Here is a 21,058-nt window from a genome sequence, read left to right on the forward strand (position 1 = left end):
TGTGACACTCCTGTTAATACACCCCAGAATATTAGCCTTTTTCGCAACTGCATCACCTTGATGACTCATATTTAATTTGCGACTGCTTTAGCTCCCAGAGGTGTTTCAGCAGTACTACCACCTAGCCAGTTATTCCCCATTTTGTAGTTATGCATTTGAGTTTTCCTTCCTAAGTGAAGTACTTTGCTCCCAACAAGTGAAGTACTTTGCACTTGTCTTTACTGAAGACAGACCAATTCTCTGATTTGTCAGGGTCATTTTCAATGCTAATCCTGGCCTCCAGAGTGCTTGTAACCCCTCTTGCCTTGGTGTCAACTGCACATTTTATAAGCACTGTCTCCATTCCATCATTCATGTCAAAATGAAAATATTGAAGCGTGGTAGACCCAGGACTGACCCCTGCCGGGCCGCGCTAGCTGTGCTGTCCCATTGGTAACTAGTCTGGCCTTTCAAACCGTTGTGCACCCATCTGATAGACATTTCATCTAGATCACATTTCCCTAGTTTGCCTATCGGAATATCTCACATCTGCTGCTTTCCCCCCATCCACTAGGCCAGGAACCCTGTCAAAGCAGGAAATTGGGTTGGTTTGTTCTGTGCCTTCTAACCCCATTATCCTCCAGGTGCTGACAAACCAATTGTTTAATCATTTGTTCCAGTAACTTTCTGGGTATCGAAGTTTGGGCTGTCTGGGCTATAATTCCCTGCTTGTCTTTGTTCTCCTTTTTAAAGATAGTGCTATGTTTGCCCTTTTCCAGTCCTTTGGAACCTTACCCATCCTCCAGGAGTTCTTGAAGGTACTTACTAGATAATGAAAGGTGATCTGGGTGTATTCATGAATGCACGGAGTGTGGGTACAAAAATTAAAAACAGCAGCCAGCTCCTTAGTGACTAGCTAGGCTTCCTCTTTGGGAGAGCCCCTGTATCCTCCCTGCACCGACTTCACTGCAGAGAAACACATGAAGAGTTGAACCCTGCGGTGTGTTCAATAATTCAAACATCTCAGTCCCCACTGCCCTGCACCTTGTTCCCAGGGGTGGCTCTAGGCACGGCTCCAGGCACCAGCGCTCCAAGCGCGTGCCTGGGGCGGCAAGCCACGGGGGGCGCTCAGCCGGTCGCCACTAGGGCGGCAGGCAGGGTGCCTTTGGCAGCTTGCCTGCGGAGGGTCTGCTGGTCCCAAGGCTCCGTGCTTGGGGCGGCAAAATGTCTAGAGCCGCCCCTGCTTGTGCCATCGTTTACACAGTCCCAAGCGAGTGGCATTTGGCTGTAAAATACCCAGTCGGCTTGTTGCACACCCACATTGCACAGGAGTGAGGCACTGGACTTAGAATCCAGCCCAAAGAATGGGGAGAGCATATCCTAGATTCAGGCACCCTCTTGCTGCAAATGCCTTGCCCTGGACGTTTCAAAATGCAGCTGACTGCAGGCCTCTACGCATGCTGGAGTCTGATTTGTGGCTTGGGTGAGGCTCTCGGTAGAGACACTAGATGGCGCAATAAACCTTTGGATAAAGAGCAAGCTCAGAGCCAAAGCTGCAGAAAATGAGGCTGCATTGTTGACACAGATGAGACCCGGGTCTAATTCCGGTGCTATGTAAATAGAAGCAGAGCCCTGGGAAGACGTGGATTTTCTGCACAAGGTGAGCTTGCTACTGCACTGGGGTCTGTTAACCAGAGGCAGTTTTATGTGACAAGCCTTATTATAACATGCCCCCCACCCTGGATTTTTGCTAGGAAGTAAAACAAACTAATGGATGCAAAGGACACCAGAGTGGTTGTGCAACACCACAGGGCCACTTCTGTCACCCAGTCCAATCCTAGTACAGCCCAGATCTCAGCTATGGAGCCAGTGCTCCCAGGGCCTGTCTCAAGTGTGGCTTTTCCATCCCACCCCTGCCTGGTCAGGGGCTCACACTCCAGGGGAGGAGACAGCACTTTCCATTACAGCAGCACTCCTGGTGTCCACATGTAGACAGCACGGACCTTCAGGTCTTCAGGGCAGGGATGGTAAGAAGCAGACAAGGGGGAGAAGCCAGGGTGCCCCTGTTTGTCCCTCTGCCCAGGCATTGGTCGTTGGCAGAGTTGCTGGGGGCAGCAGAGCTGAGTAAAATCCTTTTGGTGAACAGTAAATTCACCCCAAAAATGCACTGTTGGGAGCACTGAAACTATGTGTTACTTGGGGTCAAATTCAGGGATTAGTTTAAGCTCTGAGCAGCCCCACTCTTTCTCCCTCAGCCAATGTCCTAATTACTGTCAATAGCCCCTGGTTGTGACGGTAACCATCACGCCCCGTCGGAGCCCTGAGCCTTGGGTAACCATCACGCCCCGTCGGAGCGCTGAGCCTTGGGTAACCATCACGCCCCGTCGGAGCCCTGAGCCTTGGGTAACCATCACGCCCCGTCGGAGCGCTGAGCCTTGGGTAACCATCACGCCCCGTCGGAGCCCTGAGCCTTGGGTAACCATCACGCCCCGTCGGAGCCCTGAGCCTTGGGTAACCATCACGCCCCGTCGGAGCCCTGAGCCTCGGGTAACCATCACGCCCCGTCGGAGTGCTGAGCCTTGGAGAACCATCACGCCCCGTCGGAGCGCTGAGCCTTGGAGAACCATCACGCCCCGTAGGAGCGCTGAGCCTTGGGTAACCATCACGCCCCGTCGGAGCCCTGAGCCTTGGGTAACCATCACGCCCCGTCGGAGCCCTGAGCCTTGGAGAACCATCACGCCCCGTCGGAGCCCTGAGCCTTGGGTAACCATCACGCCCCGTCGGAGCGCTGAGCCTTGGGTAACCATCACGCCCCGTCGGAGCCCTGAGCCTTGGAGAACTATCACGCCCCGTCGGAGTGCTGAGCCTTGGAGAACCATCACGCCCCGTCGGAGTGCTGAGCCTTGGAGAACCATCACGCCCCGTCGGAGCACTGAGCCTTGGGTAACCATCACGCCCCGTCGGAGCACTGAGCCTTGGGTAACCATCACGCCCCGTCGGAGCCCTGAGCCTTGGGTAACCATCACGCCCCGTCGGAGCCCTGAGCCTTGGGTAACCATCACGCCCCGTCGGAGCCCTGAGCCTTGGAGAACCATCACGCCCCGTCGGAGCGCTGAGCCTTGGGTAACCATCACGCCCCGTCGGAGCGCTGAGCCTTGGAGAACCATCACGCCCCGTCGGAGCGCTGAGCCTTGGGTAACCATCACGCCCCGTCGGAGCCCTGAGCCTTGGAGAACCATCACGCCCCGTCGGAGCGCTGAGCCTTGGGTAACCATCACGCCCCGTCGGAGCGCTGAGCCTTGGAGAACTATCACGCCCCGTGGGAGCCCTGAGCTTTGGTGAACAATCACGCCCCGTCGGAGCCCTGAGCCTTGGGTAACCATCACGCCCCGTCGGAGCGCTGAGCCTTGGAGAACCATCACACCCCGTCGGAGCCCTGAGCCTTGGAGAACCATCACGCCCCGTTGGAGCGCTGAGCCTCGGAGAACCATCACGCCCTGTCGGAGTGCTGAGCCTTGGGTAACCATCACGCCCCGTCGGAGCCCTGAGCCTTGGAGAACCATCACGCCCCGTCGGAGCCCTGAGCCTTGGAGAACCATCACGCCCCGTCGGAGCCCTGAGCCTTGGAGAACCATCACGCCCCGTCGGAGCCCTGAGCCTTGGAGAACCATCACGCCCTGTCGGAGCGCTGAGCCTTGGGTAACCATCACGCCCTGTCGGAGCGCTGAGCCTTGGCTCTACATCAGACACTTAGTGTTCCCCTCGGGCCACCATTGTGTGTGCTGGTGCCAGGCTCAGGCCGGGGTGTTGCAGAGATGGGTCACTGGCTGTGGCGCCTTGTGGCCATCCTCCCTATGAAGCTGACACTCTGGTACCAAGGGCTGTTCAGTAACAAGCCAGCTTTTCCCTGTAAGCAGCATCTCAGCAGGCCTGGCTCTGTTTCCTTTGGAGTAGTTTCTGCACAGCCCCCTGCCTGCCACTGACACACTTGGTTTTGTTTAACTCCCCTTGAAGCGCGGGGGCCGGGAATTCCAGTGACAGAGGTTAACCTCTGAAAGGAAACATCCCACCCCCTCCTGCAAAGACTGTGCGGGCGTTCCATCCCCCGCTGGCTGTGGTGGACCCTCTAGCTGTGCTGAGGGGCCGGGGGGGGGGGGGGGGCTGGAGTCACTGCTAGGTCACAGCTTACAGCAAAGTGCCTGGCTCTCAGGACCTGGCCCTGTGCCCAGCTCTGCCGCTGACCTGCTCTACAGCCTTGGCCAAGTCACGTCGCTGCTGCGCGCCTCGGTTTCCCCTCCCACCCTTTGTCTATCCAGACTAAGTTCTCTGGGGCAGGAACTGTCTCGCATGATGTGTATGTGCAGCACTCAGCGCAATGGGGGACCGATCTCAGTTCAGCCTCTTGGTGCAACCAGCCCACAGATCACCACCACCACAACCCGCCTTCCAGGAGCCGTTAGTCCGGTACAGCAATGTTCCGCCACTCCTGCCCCTGCGCTGCGAGACTGGGGCTGAGGCGTGTGTAGCGTATCCCCGGGAGAATCGGGCAGAAAGGAGTGAGTCACTCAGCCAAGGCCCCCCCCCCCCCCCCCCCCAGCAAGGCTCTGTGGTAAGGATCGTGCTCCATCCTAAGGCACACAGGTGTGGTGCCAGGCCATGCATGTGCCATGCCTAGACAGACAGAGCCCCGTCCTAGCGTAGCCATGGGGAGATGGGAAGAGCTAAAATCAGCAGCTAACCTGCACGTTGCATAAACTGAGCAATGACAGAGCCTGCCTGCCACCCTGCTGAGAAGCCGGGCTGCATCAATGCTTGGGAAAGCCAACTGGGACTGTGGCGTAGTCTTTTGCTGCAGCTGCTTCTATCCCTGGCTCCCAGGCCACGAAGGGGTTAAGGCGCTTGGAGCTGTTTTCCTTTGGCACCAAGCAGCCCCTCTTCTGAGCCATCTGGATTTAATAAAGGCCAGCGAATGAGGCAGCGTTCCGCCCCCAGGAACTGTCCAAACATTCCAAAGCCGTGAGCTGGAGCCCAGCTCGGAGCCCACCCTGCTAGGCAGAGCAGCGCTGCCTTCCCAGGCCAGCCATGGCCCCAAGACTCAGCCTCCTCCTTGCCCTGCTCCTGGCAGGGGCCAGCAGCGCTCAGCAGCAGCAGTTCATGGAGTACATGGAGAGGAGATTTGGCGCCTTGGAGGTAAGCGCACGTCTCTGCATCACCCCTCCTTGCTGTGGGGGAGCAGTGCCAGGCCTGGCTCAGGCTTTTCCCCAACCCGCCGCGTTCCCAGCGTGGTTCTCCTGCTCAGTCGATGCTGTTTTACCAGCACTCAAAGCAAAGCTAATGCTGGCTCTGGGTGGGGGGGAGGCTGGGTGAAGGGGCCCCATCCCGCAGTGCTGTGAGTACAGAGGAGCTGGGTGGGAGAGAGGAGCCGGGAGGACGTGTTCTGCATGGTGCCAACAGCTGAGATGAGTGTTGGAGCAGGAGCTGCCTGTGCAGGTGGCCAGCTAGGGGAGTGCAGGAGAGCTGGGGCCAGAGCGGGTCTCCAAACTTCCCTCCAGCCACTGCTATTCAGAGCAGGATGGGGGCAGCTGTTCCAGGGCATCGTGGACAGGGCTGGGGGTAACGCGAAGCCATGCACACACTGTCAGGCATGCGAACGGTGCTGCCAGTCACTGCATGACCCATGAGAATGGCATTAGTCACAGGCCCAGATGGCCGGGGGGAGGGAGAGGGCTGCCCCCCGTACACTCTGCGCTAGCCCGCTCCAGGAAATAGGGGCCCCAGCACCTCACCCTCCCATCCCCCAGGAAAGGATTTCCCAGTGGCATGACCAGAGCAGCCGCTACTCCACCGAGTTGCGCGAGTTCAAGAGCCAGGTGATCACAATGCTGGAGAACATGGAGAAGGAGCAGGACAGGCTGCGCACGGAGGTGGAGAACACGGCAGTGCGGGTGGACCGGCTGGAGCGCGAGGTGGACTATCTAGAGACGCAGAACCCCGTTCCGTCCTGTGTGGAGGTGGATGAGAAGCTGATGGAGAACCAGGTCTCCACAGCCAAAAAGAGGAAGAACGAGAAGTACGATAAGCTGACAGGTGAGGGCACGCGTCTCCCCCAGCCAGCGAAATGCTCCTCGGGCGGTGCCTAGACACTCTCACGGGGAGCTGCTGAGGAGTGTTGGTGTAGGTACAGAGCCACCGGCTGGAGTACCGTCCTGCCCCTGCCCCACCCCTGCCCAGGCAAAATTCTCCCCCGGACGGGTCCGTCGGCCCATGGATCTGTGGGGTCGGCCCTGGGCTGAGATCTGTGTGCAGGTCGGGCTCTGCTGTGTGTCACATCATGTCTCGGTGCCTCAGCTCCCTGTCCCTACAATGAGGTCATGACCCCCTGTAGACTGTCCGCATGTGGGGCAGGGGCTGTCTCCTAGGATCCACACTGCCTAGCCCAACGGGTCCCCAAGCTCAGCTGTCACTGAACGCCTGCTCCATGCTCTCATTGTGCTCTCCATTGAATGCCTGACTCCTGCCACTTGCTGGTGAGGGGCTCGCCCAGTCCTGCTGCCCTCCGTCTCCTGGCACATTCGTGCTCCATGGTCTTCCCCTGCCCTCCATCCCTGGGCATGCAGCACTCTAGGGACCACAGAGCTGCTCGGCCCCCAGGAGTCCTGCACTGCTGCATGCAGGGACTGAAAGATTTACAACATTTCAGTACCACGAGTCCAATCAGTTCCCTGAGCATCAGAACGGAGGTGCCTGTTGGAGCAGGGAAAGCAGCCCCAGGGAGAAACATGCAGCTGCCTGAACAAATCAGTGCCTGCTTCCCGGCAGCACTGGAGCGGCTAAAGGGATGGGGAAGTTTGGTTCAGGCTCCCTCTTAAACAAAGAGGCTTGCGAAACAGTTTTCAAAAATGGTGTGTTTTGGGTGCTTTGCTTGAGCCTCCTGGAGATTGCAGGTAGTGCAGCTCTTGGGGGCAGGCTGGGTGCTGAGTTCCTGGCAAAGCCGGCCCCATGGGGGACCTGCAGGCTGAGCACTTTGGCCAATTTGGCCTGGTTAGGGGCCTACGAAGCAGCTGATGCTGCTTGGTGACTCCAGGCAGGGCAGGAAAAAACAGCAGGTTTTACTCTGGAGGTTGTGGGCATAGTAAGGTTGCTGCCCTCCCTCAGGACCCAGCAGGAGCCAGCAGCTTGGTGCAGATCTGCCTGAGGTAGACAGCTCGAGGGACTCAGTACATTACACACAAGGCCCTACCTGCCAAGTTCCCACCCTCGGTTCTCATGGCCTGTGGGGGACATGAGAGCATACGAGAGCTGGGAAACCAACTTCTAGAGGCAAATCCAGAGTCTGGGAAATGCAGCAAAACCTTCCTGTTTGATAAACACCTTTCTCCTTCACACCTGAGACCCCCTAAACCCAAGCCCTCCCCCATCCCGAGCGGAGTGCTACCCCCAAGCAGGGAAGGAGCCAGGGGCTCCAGGGAGGCCACTGCACAACTGCTGTGGATTTTCTGTGGAAGGCGCCCAGATACGACAGTGCTGGGAAAACGTACCAAACCCTGAGGCAGCAGGGTTATAATAAGCAGTACTAAACCCTAGGAAGAGGAAAGTAATTTGTATTTGCAGGGCTCAGGTCAGGGGCTGACCTCCCTGCATCTGTAGGTGATGTCACTGAGGAGGAATCAGATTGTCCTGCCGTAAGGACTCAGAAGTAAAGCCCTCCCTAAATATTCTCTGCTAAAGACCCCTCTTCCTTCTCCCAGGTGCTTCTCCCGCTGGGGGGTGGAGTCCCAAGCCCCTGTGCTGAGGTGCCCAGGGAGGGTGTGAAGGCACTTGGGGCCCTGGCTGGCTGCTGGGGGCTGGTTCTCACAGGCTCTCCTGCACCCTCGCAGATTGCAGTGACACCATCTCCCAGGTGAAAGCCATGAAGATCCTGAAGAAATTTGGCAGCAGTGCTGGGCTGTGGACCAAGGACCCCGTGGGGAGCTCGGAGAAGATCTACGTCTTCGATGGCTCCAGAAATGACACCGTCTATGTGTTCCCCAGGATGAGGGAGTTTACGCTGTTTTCCGCCACGCGGAAGGCAGCCCGCATCAAGCTGCCCTACCCCTGGGTAGGCACCGGGCACCTGGTATATGGGGGGCATCTCTACTACATTCGGCAGCAGGGCACCTTCCAGGTCATCAAGTTCAGCTTGGCCAACAAGACCATTGTGGACAGCTCCGTGTTCCCAGCCGAAGAGCAGGTACCTGTCTTTGGCCTCTCTGCCTTCAACTACATCGACATAGCAGCTGATGAGGAAGGGCTATGGGCCATCTACGCCACCAGGGAGAACGAGAAGAACATCTGCCTGGCCAAGTTGGACCCCGTCTCCCTGGACATAGAGCAGATGTGGGACACGCCATGCCCACGGGAGAACGCGGAGAGTGCCTTTGTCATCTGCGGGGCACTCTACGTGGTGTACAACACGAGGCTGCCCAGCCGCTCCCGCGTGCAGTGCGTCTTTGACGTTAGTGGCGCCATGACGCCCGAGGACGCCGCCTTGGTGTACTTCCCCAAGCGCTATGGGTCTCATTCCAGCATGAAGTACAACCCCAAGGAGCGGCAGATCTACGCCTGGGACGATGGCTACCAGATCATCTACAGGATGGAGATGAAGAAGAAACTGGAGATCTGAGAGGGGCCGACCCGGCCCTGCACCTCGCTCTGCCACCCTGCCTCACGCTGAGCGGTGCCTGGCCTGTGCAGTCCACAAGTGCCCAGCCTGCCTCAGGGTGGCAGAGCCAGCTCCTCAGAGCTAACGCAAGGGCCACACGCCCACCACTGCTCCCGTCTCTCCGTGACTGTGAACGGTGCTGCAGCTCCCCGGCCAGCCCTGCCACTTGACTGACATGCCCCAGCTCACTGCAGCAGGGCCCCATGGCACCAGCCATGGGATCCCCTGCTCACTTGGGCAGTAAGGGGGCAGCCACAGGCCGACAGCATGAGCCCCAGGGACGCAGGGAGCCGTTACTTCGTTGGGCATCAACTCTCAGCATCAGGAAGTTTGGGGTTATTTAACAGGGTTTAAAATAAAAAGCTTCAAGGAGCCGTCACCAGCAAGTCGGCTTGGCTGGAGCCCTCAGAGAGGGAGCTGTGTGCGGGGCCTCCCTGGGCGAAGGCAGCTCCCGCTTGGCCTGCCATGGTGCACTCCTGGTGCTGTTCCACAGAAGGGCCTTTCTCTCTGTCGGGGGTGGGTTCAGCAGCCTGAACATCACGCTGACGTTTTTCCGGCGCTCTCACAGCGATCAGTGAGGCGTGACCTAGAGCGGCACACGCCGTGCTCTGCCCCACACTCGGTGTGAACAGCCACCTCCTGGTTGATTTTAGATAAATGTATCCAGCTACAGGCTGCTGCCCTAGTTCCACCTCGGCGCGCCTAGAGACTTTGCACTGACCATGCTGTGGCTCGGTTCCTGCTAAGATACTGTTGTGCCCCCTCGAAACACACGGCAACCTGCTTTCTTCCCCCTTTTGTATGGACTAGCTTGTCTCCCACAAACGCTGTCGCTGCACTTGGACTACACTAGTAATCCACCCGCACATTCCCCACCCCCGAGAACGGTTTTGGAGTGGGAATGCGGCGCGGGGAATGCTCTTAGAGCCAGAGCACAAACCCCAGCTCCTCAGGATGAAGGCAGCCAAAGAAAATCTTGTGTAATAAAGGATTTTCCACTCTCCTAGTCTTGCCCTGGTTTCTTCCCTCCCCACCTACCTGTGAGAGTCCCGCCCTGGCCTTGATCCATGACTGATCTTTAGCAAAGTTAATCATTGCTCACACACATGGCGGGCTGAAGCAAAGGCCCAGACATGTCAGGACAGGCTGGCAGCGGGGGTCCCTTGGCTGCACAGCAGGTCCAGAAATGGAGAGTTAATTTATTCCTGCTGCAGCATGCCTGGCCCTGCAGCTGCTGGTGTGGAGCAGGTTACAAAGTGAGGCTGCCGTGCATCCCCGCGCTGTCTTAGCTTTATCATGACTATTCCTGCTAGGGAGGAGCACAGAAGAACAGCACACGCATGTAGGGACAAAATCAGAGAGGCAAGGCATAAAATGAGCGACACGCAGGAAGGGACATAAAAGGCAATAGGAAAAGGTTCTATAAATACATTGGGAGCAAGAGGAAGATGAAGGCAAGTGTACATCCGCCACTTAGCGCTAATAACACATGACATCAAGAAGGCTGAGCTGCTTAATGCCTGTTTTGCTTCAGTCCTCCCTAAATAGGTCAATTGTAACTGGACACTTAACACCATTAATGTAACAGCCAGGGGCAAGGAGTGCTAGAGCAGATAGGGAAAGACCAGCTCAAAGAAGAGTTAAATACATTACTTGTGTTCAAGCTGGCAGGCAAGTAGTCAAGGAGGGGTCTGACATTCCCACCCCAAGGGTCTGTGCTGGACCTGCGAGAACACTGCCACCCATGGGTCCCTCGCCCCTGCTCCCAGCCTGGGTTCCTGCTGCCAGGCCAGGAGGCTGGGGCAGATGTCTGCTTCTGGCTGTCTGCATTACTATGGGGCTTGGTTGGGGCCCTCCAACGCCTGCAGAGTCACAACATGCCCTGCCCGGCTGCAGGATGGGACCAGGCTTCGGAGCCTCAGTCACACAGCTACACACAGCCCATGGGGTCCTGGGGCCTGGCAGAGCATGGCCCGTAGGGAAGAGAGCTGCCCATGTGGTACAGCTACCATGCCTTGTCTTCCCTGGTGCGTTAGTCACCCCGAGGTAGCACAGACCTTGCCAGAAGTGAAGACAAAGCCTTTGTCACAGGAGGTTGGGACCACGTGGCTGAGCTGCGGTGCCAGTCCCCCGGGTCATCATCCTTGCGGAGTCCCACACCCTAACCAGCCCCTCTGAAATGCTACCACCTCAGTGTGGAGGGCAGCAGCCAGAGCGCCAACAGCACCCAGCATGGCAGGGAGGGGGAATTAGGCCAAGGCCTTGGGGCAGAGCCCTGAGGATGCTAGGAGAAGTCAGGGGATCTGTGATGACCATGCCTGTCTTTGACCAGGGCTCATTCAGCAAAGCACCTCCCCTAGGAAACTGGACCTCAGTCTCTGGGAAGGGCTTTGGCTTTGGGTGTCTAAGGACTGCGGCCAGCAAGGCATCCTGAGCATGTTCAGGAGCAGCCGGGCTCTTACATCTTCTGGCTGGGTTCCTGCCAGCCCCGCAAGCCAGTAACAACCTGCTCTGGCCGTACTACAGTGCAAAAAACAAACTCCCTGCGAAGATCAGAGCAGAGACTCAAAAAGCAACATGTTCTTAAGCTTAACTGGGCTGCCGGCCGGAGCAACAGCTTCAAAGCAAGGCCATGAGGAATGCAGGCTGAGCTGTTCGTGCTCACATGCACAGCTGTTTGCACAGTGAGGCTTGGCGGAAAGGAACCACACGGGAGGGGACTAGTGGGCTTCCTTGGCTATTCTGGGGCGATCACCTCACACCAAGGCCTTATCTCCTCCAGCCTCCCCCACCAGTGTGGCTCCGCCGATACGAGTGTAGGTAGCATTGTCACCATGGTGTCATTAAACCTGCTTGCTGCACCAGCTGCCTCAGGGCTCTCACTGGCAGAGCTGCACCAGTGGCGGTAAGTAGCAGAGAGGAAAGGCCAGTGCAGGTGCCCATGACTGCAGCCAGCTTTAGGATTCCCCATGTCTTGTTTTTGAAAGGCATCTCCTTGGTGGGCCCAGAGCCAAACCGGCTGTATGGGGGAGGGGGGCGCAGCTAATGGCTTGGGAACTGTACGTGGGGAAGAGGCAAATAGCTGCGTGCAGCTGAAGGAGGCAGGAGGGTTCCAGGTCAGTATTCCAGCCAGGGAATCACAGGTGTGATGGGGCTGTGATCCGAGCGAGAATTACACCCATTTGATGAAAAACACTGGTAGACTTAGCACAAATGTGCCACAATACATTCGTGCCCCGTCCCTCCCTTTTTTTCACAGGCAATCACTAACTATAAGGCATCTCAGGAGCTGGCTGTGCAGTGCTTGGGCGAACGGCCATGTGTTGTACGTGGGTGCCACGTGGGCCAACAGGGGCGTTTGGATAGGATGGGGAAGACACCAGACTTATCTGGGCCAGGCGCTAGCTTCTCTTTTTGAAGCTTCACAGTGGTCAGACCACGACTGTTGTGTAACTCTGAAATGACCATGAAACCATTGACTGAGCCCCACTCCGAGGAGAGAAACCTTCGCAGCTGAGATCCAAGGGCCGAGGAGGGAGCCTGCCTGCAGCAAGCAAAGGGGACAGTCCTGAGAGAGCTTGCGCAGCAGTCAGCTCGGCTCTGCACAGGCAGAGCAGCTCTCAGCTCTGAGAAGCTTTACAATCCCTGTTAGATTCAGCCAAGCACAGGAGCAACCAGCCACAGATTGGGGTGTGTGTGCACGTGTGCAGTGCTCAACAGCGTCTTAGCTCATAAGTGCTTCAGGCTAGGGGCTGTCTTCACAACCCAGCACCATGGGGCCCTGACCCTACTGGGGGCTTTGGGTGCAAGCCTCACACAAAGGACACCCTAGCATGGAGTGGCCTGTGGTAAGTCACCCAGAGAGGTGTGCACAAGGAGAGGGCATCTGACAACGCCAGGGCCTTGACCCTATCAGCTGAGAGTCAGTTCAGCAATGACGGCTTCAGCACTGGGCCTTCTCTGGCAGCTAGTGACCAGCTGGAGGAGCCAAGGGAAAGGAGGGTTTGCTGCACTGGGCGGCTTCGTTGCACCAGGACCCACAACCTTACCAAGCAGCCACAGAGCAGCCTGGCTTGCATGCCAGGGTGGAAAGGATGCACTGAGTGTTGCAGGGTCCTGATGTTCCCTTCACTATCCCGATCTCTCCCTAGCGACCAGTCTCACCACCTCTTAGGGCACAGCCGGAATGGCGACACAGCCGAGCAGTGTGGCAGACGGGAGAGGACAAGGGGATAGTTGTGGGCAGGGTGGGGGCGTTCCACGCACAAGGGATGCTTCATGTGGAGCTGGCATGTGAAGGGGTGTGGGAAGAGTGGCACCGGGGGGCACTGCAGTTGTTGGAACAGGGGACTGAGTCAACCTGGCTTCTCTCTGGGCTCTGCCGCCCACTTGCTGTGTGATCTTTGGCTACTCAGTCACTTTTACGTTCTCTACTGGGCATTTCTCTCCTCTCCAGCATTCCGGGGAGACCTCACCAGGACAACCCAGCTAACACCTTGTGCCTAATTAGCCATGCACACTGGTTCCTCCAGTCAGTGGCTGAGAAACAGAATTAGCCTGAGCGAATCCATTTAGCTGGGGTTCCTCTACTAGCAGAACTTAACATGGAAGGATTTACAAAAGGGTCAAGGATTTTGCAGACTGAGCCAGTTACTTCCTGGGTTCTCAGCCAGAGGGTGTGACCATTCCTTTCTTCATGGCTAGATGGGGTAGGCTCCCACAGCTGTTTGCTGTACAATGGGACCTCAATATGGCAAATGTGACACCCCTTCCACCCCCTGCATTTAGCCATTCAAGCCATTCACCTGCTCCTTTATCCCTTCAAGAGACCTCACCAGCAAGTCAACAGCCATCTTAACACCTTTACACATAAAATATTGGTTGGTTGTATAAAGTGGGATTAAAATACATGGTGTGAAAAGTTCAACGCATGTTGTGAGTCAAGCAGAGAAATTATCCAAGTGTGAAGGGCTATGTGAACTGTCAAGTTAATTTACTGCCCTCTTTTCCAGATCAGTAGCTTTAGAGTAACAGGAATAACAAAGAGTCTGGTAGCACCTTAAAGACTAACAGATTTATTTGGGCATAAGCTTTTGTGGGTAAAAAATCCTACTTCTTCAGATGCATGGAGTGAAAATTACAGATACAGGCATATTTATAAAATGTCTCCCACCTAGGGTGGAAGTCACCTGTGCAGAGGCCTGAACAATATTTAAGCACCACTTATTTCTCACCAGAACCTGTTTGAAGTTTGCTTTATTGGAGGAGTAATTTTGCAGGGAGAAGCCATGTTCTCCTCAGCAAACCATGAATGAATTGATTGGAAAATCTGTGAACGTCGCCATGGTGTAGATGTTGTGGCTTCCCCTGGTGGTGAACTGGACAGACAAGTTCTCAGAATAAAAGATGCAGGGGGACCTTTTTATTCCATCAAGCCTGTCCCGGAACACCAGGCTGGGACACCAGAGAGGCCATCAGCAGGAAGTGACATGTGTAAAGGTAGGAAAAGGCTGAAAGCGGGAGCCTGCCAGAGCCCGTGTGTGTCTGGGGCTGGTACAGGAAGAGCTGTCTCAGCAGCCTCATCAGCAATGGTCAAAGGTTCTTTTTCTCCATGAGCTCCTGACGCTGGGTACTACAGGGTTCTGCAAAGGCCCAGCACGAGCCAATGGCTGCCTTTCTGCAAGATGCTTTGCCCAGATACGAATTATTGGGCTCCATACAGGGTAAGTGGGTGAAACTGAGGGGGCCTGTGGCATACAGTAGGTCAGACTAGGTGATGGGTGCAACCTGCGAACTAGTGGCCCCTTCTGGCCTTAAACTCTCTGACTCCACAAACTGTCTCCTCACAGGTGAGCTGGACCCTTGGTGTGGAAAGTTCCATGGGCCTGAGGAGCAGAGCGCTCATCTCTTGCTGCTTGCCTCTCTGCTGGGGGAACGCAGAAATCGAGGGGGATTTTCCCCATGTCCTGTTCTTTGCCAGGGCTTAGAGATCTCAGACAGATTTGTTTATATTTCAGCTCTGTTAGAGAGGTGAGCTGTACTGCAGCAGCAGGATGGGAAAGGAAAAAAAAAACATCACGTCCACAGCCCAAGCAGAACTTCCTGTAGCAGAGACGAGTCCAAGGATATGTCCCCACAGCAGCTGGGCGTGAGCCTCCCCACCCGGGCCGACAGACTTGAGTTAGTGGGGCGTGCACTAAAACAGCTGGGAGGATGCTGGCAGAGGCTCTGGCTTGCCACCCGAGTTCGGACCCCCGTTGCAGAAGGGCTCTGAGCTTGGGTGGCGAGCCCCTGCCTCTGCTGCAGCCCAATGTCCACACAGCTATTTTCAGCACGTCTGCCTGGGTTAACTCCCAGCTGCAGTTTGGACGTATCCCAAGACTCATTAAATTTACTAGAATTCTTGCCGTGCAAGTCTGAATTTTCCTGGACGCACCTAGATGCTGATGATGAGTGCTGGAGAAACCCTTCAAAGGATGGATGGCGCTTCACCATCTCCAGTTTCTTTGAGAGTGTGGCTTTAACAAGGGATGTGTTCCTATGATGCTCACTCCCTGTTCCCATTGGACTGCTGTAAGCTGTATGCTCCACACCTCCTCTCCCTTCTCATTCTCACACCGCCACAGGCAGCTAGCGAGTTCTCTGCCCCAAGGCCCCTGCAGCTCCTTCCACCCCGCTGGCTGCCCCTGGTGCCTCGCAGCATTTTGCAGTTTCATTCAAGGAAAGAAATATTTTGCAAACAATGAGCTGCTGGCAGGGTTCTGTCTGTACGAAGCCCTATTGAGGTTACAATCCACTATGGCCATATGCATAGAGATATCAGAGGCAATAAACAAGTGACATTCTCCTGTCTTCAAGCATCGACTTAGCGTGTGTGGTAACTCAATGTAGCTACTTAAAAACCTGAGTGATGTCCTTGTTCCCAAGGTCCCTGCCAGTTGCAGTCAGTGCAATCTGTCCTCCATGGTTGAGGAAGTCTCCTGCACATCCCTATGTGCAATTTTAAAATGGGCAGAAGGTACAAAGAATAAAAAGCAGCATTGTAATATGCCTGAAATCTCTCCAGGTACCGTACCTGTCCCGTTGCCATGCCAACTGAGCAGAATAACTACCCTAAATGTCTGCATGGTGCTGTGGCACTCTGCAGAAAATGTGTTGGGGAAATTGCTGAAACCCACCAGTTTCTAAATGAAAAATCTGTTTACAGCAAACATCTGATGAAAGCACAGGGTGAGGCGTGGAAGCCATGGCTGCGGTTGGTTTTATCTCATGTGCACCAACTCTCTGCTTTCAAAAAGTAACCTCCCTCCACAAAGAAAGGAAGCCTGGGCTTTTCTGGCCACGTTCTTCTGAAATTAACAGGGCCAAAGGACCTCCCTCCTTAAAGTCTGTTCCATGCCAGCCAATTGGTGCTGTGCCAATACTTCCCGGCTCCCTGGCTGCAATGGAGTTTGAGAAGGCAACAGAATAAATGGGAGGGGCTGCTCACAAGAGCCCTCCCCGCGCACAGACATATCCGGCCACTTTTTACTGGTGCCTGTTTTCTCCCGAGAGCAGCTCGCTGTTCAGAGGGGCAGGCTCAGGGCTTCACTGCCCTCAGGGCACTTGCCCCATGTCCCCCTTCCTGCTCGGCTGAGGGTTTGATCAGGGTTAGACTCTGCTTGGCATGAGTCCTGGGAGTGCTGCTCAGCCACATCATGAGAGAGGAATCATTACAGTTTGGTTTACGACACTGAAATAAGGCCAGGAAAAATGCGAATCTCTCACAGGTTGGGATACAGGCATGAGTCTCATGGAGAGCATCTGAGCCCTTCCCAGGCTAAGAAAGCGGCTGCTCTCATTTCCATGATATAAAACCAAAATCAAAGCCCTTAGCACCAGAAAGTGTGTATGTCCCAATAACGCTCCAGGGGGCACATTGCCAAGGGACTTGTGAAATTCTCGCTGGTTTCAAAATGAAACTACGAGAGAGCTCTCTGCCGCTGGATTGCACTGGGAGCCTACAGGAGCAACCTTTGGTCTCCTACTCCTAATCTTCTAATCCCAAAGGAACCTGGGGTGGTCGTGGTGAGATCACCCACAGACCCCATCAGAACTCCAGGGGCAAGTGGTCTCTCTATCCTGCCGCAGCACCTAACAAGCCCAACCTGAGAGCAGGACCCCCCTGTGCTGGGTGCTGCGCACACACAGTGGAGAGCCACAGCAGACAAAGGTTAGGACAAGGGAAGTATTATCATCGTCTCCATTTGACAGCTGGAGACCTGAAGCCCAGAGAGATCAAGTGACTAGCCCAGGGCTATGCAGGAAGTTTGTGACAGAGCCAGGAACTGAATCCGTATCTCCCAGTCCAGCCCCTTCACCACCAGAGAGCCCTTTTTCCCGCCACAGGGCAGTTTCTGATGCAGAGGGGTCGATAGCCCTAAATACTGTAACTCATACTGATGCTGCATGGTTCTCTGCACAGATGAATTCCATGTCTGCATTTCCTCCCCACACCAAACACTGGTAAATGACCTGAGCCAATTTCATATGTTACTTGTGCTCTGTGTGAGCTCCACTCCTAGTATCTGTTGAGAAAGGGGTCAGTAATAATGGCTAATGTAGGCTTGGCTCGACAAGAGTAACTGGACATGGGTGAAGCCTTATTTTTTGGATTAAAGAGGTGAATGGATCAGCAGGCTGGGAACAGAACATCTGTACTAGCTAAGAAAAGGGGGAACACTCAGGGAACAACTTACAATGGACAAGTTAACAATGCATAGAACAAGCCTAAAACATAAAATAAGGTAAAAAGCAAGTTGTGCATAAACAGTGCGTACATAGAGCATGCCATGCAGACATTGGTTCCTACAACGTAACCAAGCCAATTCCAGAAAGTGCGATGCAATGTATAGTTAATGTAATGTGTAAATGTACATAAAATAAGGTTTGCTGTGTAACTTTGGATGTGTGGTATGAGCTACACCCACTCCTAATGCTTGAGTGTAATCAGCACCACATACCTTCGCTGTCTCCCAAATAAAATCATCTGAGTGACAAAACCAAAGTCAAACTAAGTTCTTAAAAAAGCAAAGTAAAAAAGATCTCACCCTCCCATCCCCCACATAGTGGTTCCATGATGGGATTGGATCCATTTGCATGGAGCAGGGAATGTACAATTTATCATCCATGTAGTTCTGTACTGTCAAGAATTGCAACCCAGCAGTTTAGCAGTGGAACTGAAAGGGTTTATTGGAGGAAGTTTCCAGGGCACTGGAGCAGTGGGTTAAATCCAAAGGGGGCCTCTATGAACTTCCCTGAGATGTATAGGGGGAGACTGGGACTGCTTGGGGGAAAACTTCCAACAAACAGTGCTGGAAAAATATGCAGAAAAAAGAAGCAAAACAATTTTTACTGCAGGAACTAATCCTACAAGGGGGCTGGATGTAAAACAGTTAACCATTCAATGGAAAATCGGACGGGGAGGGGGAATGGCTGGAAGAGCAAAAATAAATCTATAAGATATATCCCAACTATTCCAAGGGCAGCCATAAATCTGTCCGGGACTGGCTTAGCCTGAGGCAGAGACCCTCACTGCATGTCACCCCCAAGTCTAAGTAGCCTCTTTAAATGATCAGTTAGAAGGGACTCTTTCCAGGGAATTTGGGGGAAGAAAACACTGAGAAACTATGTCAAGCTACTGAGTAAAGGAGTCCCTAGTCCAGCACCCTCTGCTATTGTTTAGACCAGCCTCCATTGCTCCCACATATTTACGGAGAATTTATTTTGCACAAACACTTAGGGGCAGCAGAAGTAAAGTGGAAAATCAGCTGCAATTCCTGAGCAGCTTAGGAAAAGTAGCACTCAGCCAGCACTTCACATCTTCCAAGTTCTTTACAAACATCAACTAATTAATCCTCATAATAACCCTCTATGCATCACCTCTGCTGAAAAGCACTTCAACAAAAATCACGTCTGCTCTACAACAGCGTTTTCATTCCAGCAAGTGAGACTGGCTCTGGGGTTACACGGAACAAACCCGCCTTCAATCATTCAGTTCTGGAAAAATTCATTACGGTCTTAGAGTGGAAAGAGACACCATTCAAGGGATAACAATAAACGGGACCGATGACGTCAGGTCACACCGCTCAGGTTGCCTTGGACTGGACACATCGCTTAGGAAGGTTCATGTGGATTTTGGAGCCTGGCAGGGCTGAGGGGGCTGTCCTGCTGGGGCACCCCTGGGGTTTTATCATTCAGAGGAAGGGCTGTAAAGAACTTTAAAAGGCAAAGGAAGCAGAGTTCTCCTTTGGCTGGTTGAAAGCACCCTCCGTGCTGCCCTGGATTAAACCACTGCCATATTCCCATGTGCCGGATGGGCACCCTCCCACCTCCTATCATGAGACAGGGGCCGCAGGGCCTGGATATGGCCCCCTGCTGCCTCCCCACTGGGTGTGGGAGAGAAGGGCATGGGCCATGCCTGAGCCCTATGGGAGGCAATAGAAACATCTGACTCTTTAAGGTGAACATTTCTCAGCGGCTGTCGCTGAGTCTTGCGCTCAGGAGCTGTGCAATGGGGCATGATAGGGATGCTGGGTAGACAAAGATATTGCCCAGACTAGCTGTTGCCCTGACAAGTCAGACAGGTGCAGACGAATGAGAAGGAGGCTGCAGGAGTAGAGGATGCTGGTGCCTGGTGAGTTTGGTCACATGTCCTTTGTACACTCGGAGGGAGGCCGCCTGCCCTGCAGGAGCTGCTGCCATGACCTCCGAGGGAATCTGCAGGAAGGGGTCAGCAGACACGCATTGTCCTGGACTGCTCATGGGGAAGGACAGCAGCCATGACATACTCAGAAATCACTGCAAGCAGAAATCCCCCACGGCCACGGACAGAGCGGAGGAATCTCTCTCTCTCCATTGGGGGAGTTGGCTGGATTCTGTTTGGCTGATTTCCCCTGTATGATCACTGCCACAGTGTGGCCCTGCATTGTGCTGGGTCTGCCAAGGGGCACTAAGGCCAGTGAGCCGCTGCCCTTGTTTCTTTAAAGTGACAATGTCGCCCCATGGCTCATGGTTAGAATCTCTCGTTCATTGGGGCTGGCACAAGCAGATCCCATCCCAGCAGCCTAGTTCTTAGTTCTCCTCACCCCCTCTGCCCCGGGACAGCGTGCAGGCTGCAGCGAGAGCGCCCCCTGCCCTTGAATTTCCATCCTCGCCTGGGCAGGCCTAAATCACGCAGCAAACTATCTGGACTCAAAGGTGAGGCGATTCTTCCCCATCAGTGCAAACCCACCCCCGGAGAGCAGCAAGACACATCACCCAACCCCTGTGCTGAGCAGCTCCAACAAGGCTACATGCCGACAGCTGGCCAGGCAAAAACCCTGCCACGATCAGGCGGGTGTTACTGTTAGCGCTTGCAATGGGTCGCCTGGCACGTTCAGAGTCATAGATCCATGGGCTCACTGGCTCATTTCCTGCCTACTGTCGCATGGGTGCTATTGGTATTTGTCAGGACAGGGCCTGTGCCCAGCCAGGGAGCGGCTGGAAGACCACATGGGAGACGTAGGTTTGTTCTACCCCCAGAGGGAGGACAAGGGTAAGAGTGAGAGTGGAGAGGAGCTGTGCTCGTGCAGAACCCACAGCGGTGGTGGTACATTTAGCTAGGCTGGTAGGTTGTTTGCTGCTTTCTAGACATTTGAGTGCAGCTCTCACAGCTCCTAGAAGCATCTCAGTTAACACCCTTTGGATCCTGAGCAGCAGAGAGTTACAAGTCGCCTCATGTTCAGAGCAGGGGACTAGGAGTTAGGGCTTCTGTTCCTTCCAGAGTGGCCTCGGGCATGTCATGGCCCCTCTGTGCCTCAGTTTCCTCAGCTGAGAAGTGGTGAGGTGAGTCTGTGGCTGTCCAGGTTCATAAAGCCCCTGGACTCCTCAGATGGTTTAGACCTGACCAGGACAGAGAAGAGGATGGATATTCAAGGGGCTGTGAGTTGCAAACTATTACTACTAATAACCTTGTGGCCCCAATAGTTACAGGAAGTGAAAGGCTCCAACAGAGAAGCTGCAAGCGGGAAACTCCAGGCTCGGACTGAAGCAGGTGGGAACGCCAACCCATGTCTGGTGATTTATGCCTCTGCAGCGATTTCCCTGGGGCAGCTAAAATTCCTACCAATTTAAGGGAGCTCTAAAGGCTGAAGTGGCAGATTTGCTGGCTCATATACCCCCAGCCTTCAGAGTCATCTCACCTGCGATGTTTCGACTGGAGCTCCTTCTATGAGGTGACATTTGGCTCCCGGCTCCTGAGCAGAGAGCTCTAGCTCATCATCCCTCTCTGAAGAAGGCTTCCCCCTAATGGCTCTTAGCTGGCCAAGTACTATGTGCATTTTTCCCCTTGGAGCTGGT

The 21,058-nt window shown here is 54.7% G+C and overlaps 1 protein-coding gene across 1 annotated transcript; it reads left to right on the forward strand.

Annotated features, from left to right (window-relative positions):
• Nucleotides 1-4,871: 4,871 nt before the first annotated feature.
• On the forward strand, nucleotides 4,872-9,683 carry OLFML3 (olfactomedin like 3). The gene is made up of 3 exons (XM_045016980.1): nucleotides 4,872-5,169; nucleotides 5,781-6,066; nucleotides 7,857-9,683. Exons 1-3 carry the CDS (start codon nucleotides 5,062-5,064, stop codon nucleotides 8,639-8,641), a joined length of 1,179 nt encoding a protein of 392 aa, XP_044872915.1. The 5' UTR covers nucleotides 4,872-5,061; the 3' UTR covers nucleotides 8,642-9,683.
• The last annotated feature ends 11,375 nt before the right edge of the window (nucleotides 9,684-21,058 follow it).

The sequence above is a fragment of the Mauremys mutica genome, chromosome 4 (assembly GCF_020497125.1).
Source record: "Mauremys mutica isolate MM-2020 ecotype Southern chromosome 4, ASM2049712v1, whole genome shotgun sequence".
Taxonomy (NCBI): Eukaryota; Metazoa; Chordata; order Testudines; family Geoemydidae; genus Mauremys; species Mauremys mutica.